Source organism: Lytechinus variegatus, chromosome 12 (assembly GCF_018143015.1).
Source record: "Lytechinus variegatus isolate NC3 chromosome 12, Lvar_3.0, whole genome shotgun sequence".
NCBI lineage: Eukaryota > Metazoa > Echinodermata > Echinoidea > Temnopleuroida > Toxopneustidae > Lytechinus > Lytechinus variegatus.
This window is the reverse complement of record NC_054751.1, coordinates 13,486,644-13,494,364: the sequence shown is the minus strand read 5'-3', so window position 1 is coordinate 13,494,364 and position 7,721 is coordinate 13,486,644. Positions and strand designations below refer to the sequence as shown.

Here is a 7,721-nt window from a genome sequence, read left to right as displayed (position 1 = left end):
GCAAAAACCCAGAGATAGGTCCCTTCCATGGGTTGTGACTCGTCAGGAGGGGGGGGGGGGCAGTTCTGTATAATAATTATGAGAGAGCAGGTGTGATCGATAACCATAACATGACTAATGACCTCGAAAATTTGCCCCCACCTTACATAATAATCACATATTCATGGAAAAATGTAACATGTATTTATGAGATACAAAAACAAAATGCTGTAAACTTGCGAATTAATTGTTTCGGGGTGCAATCAGGAAAGTCACACTCATCTTCATGTTCCCACGTATACCATTTACTCAGTTCAATGTTATTGCCTCTCCTTTTCTCAATTGTTTAGCTACATTTTCCCCTTCTGCAGAAGCTATTTTACTTTCATGTTTTTCTGTATATTTACAGTAAGTTATTGTCATTGTGTATAACATTTTATTATCACAATCTATGTTATTTATACATACCTTGCTTGTTCTGTTTAGTAAGGTGTGTTCTGGGCATTCTTTATTCTATGTTTGTATTTACTCCTTTGATTTGAACGATATGAATGTTGAATCACGTGAAGAATTACAACTTGTATATCAAACTCGTAAAATATGCACTAATTGGCGCCCTATTTCTAGAATAACATCACATAATAACAAAATTAGGTTTGTTGTTATGTCTCATGACTTTATAAGTCATACTTTCATTATAATTATTATCATCATCATTTTCATCAATGTTTACTCTTATTTCTATTTCTATTATTATTATTATCATTGTTACTATAATCATTATCATTATTAACATCATTACTATAATTATTATTATCATTATTGTCATTGATATAATCATCGTCATCAGTATCATTATAATTGTCAGTAAAATTATCTTTATCATCATTATCACTATTTATGCAATGTAAGCTGTATAGTGTGCGTAGTATAATTTAAATCCCCATGAGAATGGAAATAAAAAGTGCTGTGACAGATACAGAACACGATAAGCGTATCTCATTTCCGTGAGTTTTTATATTTCCCAAACAGGACTAGCTTACCAGTAATTCGATGATTTTAGATCGTAGGCATATATTTTATACAGGTAGGCCTATTAGCTTGATTAGAAGATAAACAAAATATTGACGTCGTCAATTAATTGTTGGTGTCAAGGCTTGTCAAGGCAATTTTTGGTGTATACATGCTCTGGGGAGCGTTTCATGAGAGGGCTTGTCAGACGTTTTATCCGACAAGTCTTGTTACCATAGGAACTGTGCTTCACAGCCCGAAATTGAAAATCAAGGAGAGTCGTCAGCTCTGACCACTTGTCAGAGGAAAATGTTGATGAAATGCCACCCTGATATTGTCCTTACTCCATCCGAAGTGTATAATAATGAAAAAATGAAACATTGATAAGCATGATACGAATCTTAAGAAGCGCTGTATATCTGGCTTAAGGTTTAATTGATGAATTATTCTCTCAGGAGGACGATTGAAGATAGGAAATTTAAGTGACACGCATTGTTTTGTTATTTGTCCTCAACGTGAACCACGAATATCATATTCCAAGAACAATTATATAAAAAACACAATTGTTGAGCAAAGAATACTAGTGTAATTTTGTGAAAGACATAAACATTTGGAAAATTAAAAACGTTCTCGATTTACAGCGATAACTAATGAGGTAAACTTCAGCAATTCAACATAATCATGAAAATTTCTGCTTTCCAAATTTAGACACACTTCTCTCTCTTCAGTAGAGATTTTAAGATCATCTCTTCGTATTCTAAACTCAGAATAGCTAATTGTAGCACAAGTCTTGACTTTATGTCACTTATATTCAGTCATATCTTTCTGAGAAATTGAGAATAATAATCGATAAATACTTATTCGCCACATATCTTTGGGAATGAACATTTTGCAAAGAAATAGACCATGGCCAAAATGTCAAACGAATAGAAAATTCTCAATTGTGCATACATTGTACAGCAGCCTCTTAACTCAACCCCCCTTCTATTCATAAGCGTTTCTTCTTTCAGGAAAAACAAAATACGTAAAAAAAAATACAGATACATGTGGTAGGCGAGGGTTTTGCGTATTTTCGCCACATGTTTAGCACCTTTCATCTGTGTTTATTCATGTCATACAATATCATACTATTTTCATAAAGGTAGGGCTTTCTCATTTACATGAGAGAAGGCCAAATATTTAAGGGCATGCGAAGTTTTAGCAGAACCATGGACCATGGCAGAACATCATACCACACCGCCGAAACATACTCTAGACCGACTAAAGCTTTTACCTTAATTAAAAAGACATATCAACATTTTGTATGTCGTCAATTGTGAAGGTAAGACGACATAGCCTAATCCAGATCTTGAGCGGCGCCAAAATAATGAATATTGAAGTAGTCACTGAAATGTAAATAAATATCCTGAAAATCAAGTAATTACATTTCTTTGACGTTTCTAATGAATACATCGAGTAAAGCGTAAAAACCCCGGATTAAAACTCCCGTTAAAGGTTTACTGCTAGATTCCCGTGCTGATTGCTCATTTTGATATACCTCGTCGACAAGACCTACTCCAATTGAACTGGATACATCTTCGGTCACGATGGAAATATGCCAAAGCGGTCTAGATCAGTAAATTAAAGAGAATAATCAGTTGTATACTACCAACGAGGTCGTGTCACTTAAGTGCCGCTATGTTGAACAATCAATGGAAGTATAATCGCACATTATTAAGTAGTATTTGGGCCACATGCCATTGTTTAACTATTTAAAGATGTAATGATAAGATTATAAATGTCTATGACACGTTTTTCTTCACTTTTGTTGTAATATACTCGGCAGCAAAGCACTGCCCTTAAGTCTTGTTTACTTTGTCTAACAATTGTAAATTGACCTTCTCGTTTAACAGACAAGCCTATACAATTGAACACTAGTATTTCCGAAGCCAGAGGCCTTGCTTCATTTTAATACGCCACTTGATATTTGAGTCGTGTTGATAAGTTTGTTTACATCACCACAGACCTGGAATAAAAATGGACGGAGAGAGGAATCCAATATTAGAGTATGTCCTTCTGGCCAAGAGATATGTCCTTGTAAATGGTTATGAAACGTAATATCATCCCCAATCTCTCGAATGCAACTTATCGATATTCCGTAAATGGGGTATATACGCAGAGGCATATTATACATGTGTTGCAGTGATTTCATTAAGGTTGTCTTTATCTTTGCTGTTGCCATTCAATTTGTCAAGGTGCACTGAATTGTACTTGATTCCATCCATGTCTTTTCTACAATTCATTCGACTTTTGTTTCCATTTTCCTGCGGCTCCTCGTCATGACTGTCTTCGGCAATGACGTGAAGCTCTGGGGGAATCGCTGGGTGGGTGACAAACGATTGCCGCCGTACAGGTGCAAACCTGCGATTATTTGCTGTATAATTCCGACGCGGACCGGGACAAAGTCTGCAACAGCAGTAAGAAAGCATTTTACGATACGCTGGCCCGAAATCCTTGTTAAAGAAAGGATAGATGATGGGATTGAGCATGCAGTTCACGTATCCAAGCCACACAAGGGTGCCGTGCAAGGCTTGTGGGATGACACAATCGCAGAACACACGCGCGATGGCAAGAATGAAGAACGGTAGCCAGCAGATGACAAACGCACCCATGATGATACCCAGAGTTTTCGAGGCTTTTCGTTCCAACTTCACCGAGATTTTATTCTTCCCGCCTTGGACAGACGCGAGGGAGTTCCTCGACGCACTGCGGATGTATTCTGTGAAGCGGACGATGGAGGATTTCCGGCGAAGTTCCTTTGAAGGATCCGAGGAGGAGTCGCCTTCGCTGGAAATGCTACCTGATCTAACCGACCCTCTGGGTAATAACGCGGGTGTGCTTGGCCGCCTCTGGAGTTCCCTTCTTTCTATCTCTCCTGCTGCACGATATATTTTATAGTATACCACAACCATTATCAACAACGGGACATAGAATGCAGTTAAGGTTGAATAAATTGTGTAAATAGGATCTTGCGAGAGTAAACAGTGTTTTGCAGTGTGTTCATTTTGAAATATTAGAAGAGGCGAGAAGGAGACGAAAGCACTGATCGTCCATACACCGGCCACTAGACCGAGCATCAGTCTGGTGGTTCGATGCCTGGCGTAACGAAATGGTCTTGAGATGGCAAGGTAACGGTCAACAGAAATTACGCAGAGATCAACGATAGACGCTGTGCAGCATGTCACATCAAAACATATAAACATATCACAGAGAGCTTGGCTAAATATCCATTGTCCACTGAGGTCATAAGATGCTGCAAGAGGCATGACAAGGACGGCGACGAGGATATCGGCCACGGCGAGATTAATGATCAAGATATTTGGGGGGCTCCGCAGCTTCTTCTCAAGACACACCGATGTTAAAACGAGCAGATTGCCCAGGATAGTTCCAATTATGATTATGGAATATATAGTAATTATGCCTACAGCAGCCAAGGGTCCGAATATGATGTGCACTCCATTGGATTCGGTTTCATTTCCACTTGAGTTTGTCCAATATTCCCAAGATAATGTTTCCGTGTTTGGTTGGTAAGTGTCGCTACCATACATAGGTGTAACGACCGCAGAAGTGGGTTCGCCTATCATGCCGTCAGAAGCCATAACAGTTTGTATTTCATATCAAAACTGTCTCTCCCTGCTCACATCTTGTCTCATAGTTGCAATTTCATTTAAGAAATCCGCTATTCCTGTTGCTGAATGCAGGGCAGTTTGGCCACTGAGAGAAATTGATATAGCCTCCGAGAGGGAGTCGGTAAAATATGACACCATCAACTCTCCTCACTAAATGACGATAGGCAAACATCTACACAGGTTGAAGGCACAACGCGTACGTCGTGCGCTCTTCGTAATAGCATGGTCAGTCGAACTTTCTCCACTGACTGACTGATCTGTTGAGCGAGAATTTAAGTTGAGCATCACTGATCGATAACTTACTGTCCAGAGCTCGCTACAGTGGCCAAGCATAATACCCAAGACGAGAAAGTACGCTGTCTGATTCTTTTGCCTCCTCACAAAACAAAACCTTCAACCCGATATTATCCTGAACCCAATCCATCGATGTTTTGTCCCCGTTCCCCTTATCTGCTTCTATTTCTGACAGCATACAAAGGCCCGCAGAATTACTGTTGAATTAAGAGCCTGAATAACGGACAACAACACTCGTCAACAAAATCGAAGATGTAGAAGTGCCCTTTTCTATCCGAATATTTGTTGATCTAATCCTCCTTTGTGGGCCATCGAGTCTCTGTCATTAGGAATGCATAACTCCTACTTCATCACTTGCAAAGAAAAACTGACTCCGTTTTACACCCACTTTCTCCGCTTCACACCTCATTTGTTGTGTTATTAGGAGGAAGAAAACTCCTTCTTTGAACTAACGTGCTACACATAAGTCATACTAATTGTCCAGGCGACACAAAATGTTAGAACGTGCGTCAGTAATTTTAAGGAGATAATGCAACGCCCTTGCAAGGTGTTGCGCATTCAAAGACAACTCTTAGAGGATAGCAAATAAAAATTAATACAACTCCCAACATTCTGTGAAATGTCGCAAAACTGGACTATAATGGGGAAATAGGCACGGGCTTTAACTGTAGCATTTTTCATTCTTTTTTTTCTTAAACGTTTACGATCCTCGAGTTAGCTAGAAACGGTATAGAATTATGCTAATGTGTAAAAAAAATAAATCGATAAAATCCATCAATTGTACTAAAATAAAAAACCATGTTGCTGTCAATTATTTATAAATCGAAGTGTAATCTATAATAATATTCATGATATAGTAAGAAAACAATACAAAAAAATCACCGGATAATGTCCATTGTATCGATTTAAGTAAGGTATAATCTCAAATTTATGTTAGCTTCATTTAGTTGTATATGTGTTATAACAGTCAACATGATAGTAAAACATAATATGAAGTAAGCTCACAGAATGAAAATACAATGAAATAAAGCTGTAATTAAAATGAAATAAATAAACAATTAATGAAACGCAACTCGGTATTTGTGATATTGCACTTTCATTTTCCTGGATACTACAGCGAACGAAGTGGAGGTATTAAAAAATAGCAACTTGAAAACCTACCAGTTAAATGATGTGTAAAATGGAAGGAGCAGAATGGGATAATTATAGCTCCTTCTGGCTATCTGATTAATGGGTGGAATATCTTTATTTATAGCACAACCTAGACTGCTTTATGGTTTGGGGCAAATAATGTGGCACCAGTAATAAAGCATCTACGCCGGCAACTTAAATGATCGGGTTCGTTTAAATCATTACTCCTGTTCCACCGTGATAATCCCACTTAACACCAGGATGGGGCTCAATATAAGAAGTTATATCATGTTATATCACACCTCTTATTCATGCCATGACGATGTCATGCCAAGGGTCCCATTTTATTACATTATTTACATATACCATGCACTCGGGACTATTACTTTTCCATCGGAAATTTAAAATTAACTAATTTGTCTCCATTTTTAAGTTGACTCTGACTACTGAATTATAGCCTTTTATACAGGGCTCACCAATTTCCTAGGCAACCACTTAAGCAGAATCCTGAAAGAATAAGATCAGACTAAAGTTTTCAGCCTCCGGAACTGACATGGGGTTCTTTTTTTTTTAAACATCATTTACGTGATTTCTCCTGGAATTTGTTTCTGTTTCTTTTTTTTGTTGAATAGGTATAATACAACAGTTTTCCTAAAATCTAATACAGAAGAGGGATTTGCTGTTGAATACTTTCTTTTCCTGGAGAAATGATGCCCCATCATACTTTTACTATCTTCAAAATTTGGCGAGAAAGGGCCTGTACTTTGGGATTTCGTTCATCAATTAAGGTGAATTCTAAGCCCTCCCTTTGGCTGAAAAATGTGTCGTTCAGCTATTCCCAATTGTTATGAACTACTCTTTTTGTCGAAATTTTAATTTAGCTTGAATATTCGACAAATCCATAAATTACCTGACTTTGTTTTGAGCTATACATCAGCCATATTAATCATTCCTGTATGGATCATAGTTCATAAAAAATCCAACTGTGCATTTTTAACCGTTAAACAAGTTTTCATCCGAAGGCGTATCTAAATGAGACGCAATTCTAAAAATTATACCAATATACCAAGAGACTGATAATTTGTCCAAAATCTGTGAGGTGCTTGTAATATCATTTTATATTACTGCTACTATTATCATTAATATTATTATTGTTGTTATCATCATTGTTACTACTATTCTTCTTATTGTAATCAAAATTATCATCATTATCATTACCATTTGTCACGATATGCATTTATTTCACTTATTGTTCAAACATGACAAAGATACAGGATTCTATAATTTGCTAATTAATAATACTGAGTTCATGTAGTCATTTTGTATTGACAAAATAACGCAATAAAGCGCAGCATTTTAACTTTTAGGTAATCATTGCATTAATTCTACAACAAACAATATTAATTTCGTCTTTCTCTTTTCACCTTTCCTTGGATTAAAAAAAAGGACTTTCGAAATATACCAACCTAGCTTAATATGATTACGTGAAAATAAATTTTCAGTCGTATCATCTTTTATCTTCATGTATACGAGATGCATTTGTACTGTAGCTCCCATTTTGTCAAGTATTCTTCGGCGCCAACTGCTAGTTGACCCTTTCGTTGATTAGTCTCAGAGAAAAATAAAATACTTTTGTTT

The 7,721-nt window shown here is 37.0% G+C and overlaps 1 protein-coding gene across 1 annotated transcript; it reads right to left on the bottom strand.

Annotated features, from left to right (window-relative positions):
- Positions 1-395: 395 nt before the first annotated feature.
- Positions 396-6,571, bottom strand: LOC121425688 (5-hydroxytryptamine receptor 1D-like). Its single transcript, XM_041621850.1, has one exon. It carries the CDS (start codon positions 4,626-4,628, stop codon positions 3,156-3,158), a length of 1,473 nt encoding a protein of 490 aa, XP_041477784.1. The 5' UTR covers positions 4,629-6,571; the 3' UTR covers positions 396-3,155.
- Positions 6,572-7,721: the final 1,150 nt, after the last annotated feature.

What these genes read in the sequence shown, in the direction of transcription:
- LOC121425688 (XM_041621850.1), bottom strand. Translation starts at nt 4,628, where the DNA reads ATGGCTTCTGACGGCATGATAGGCGAACCCACTTCTGCGGTCGTTACA.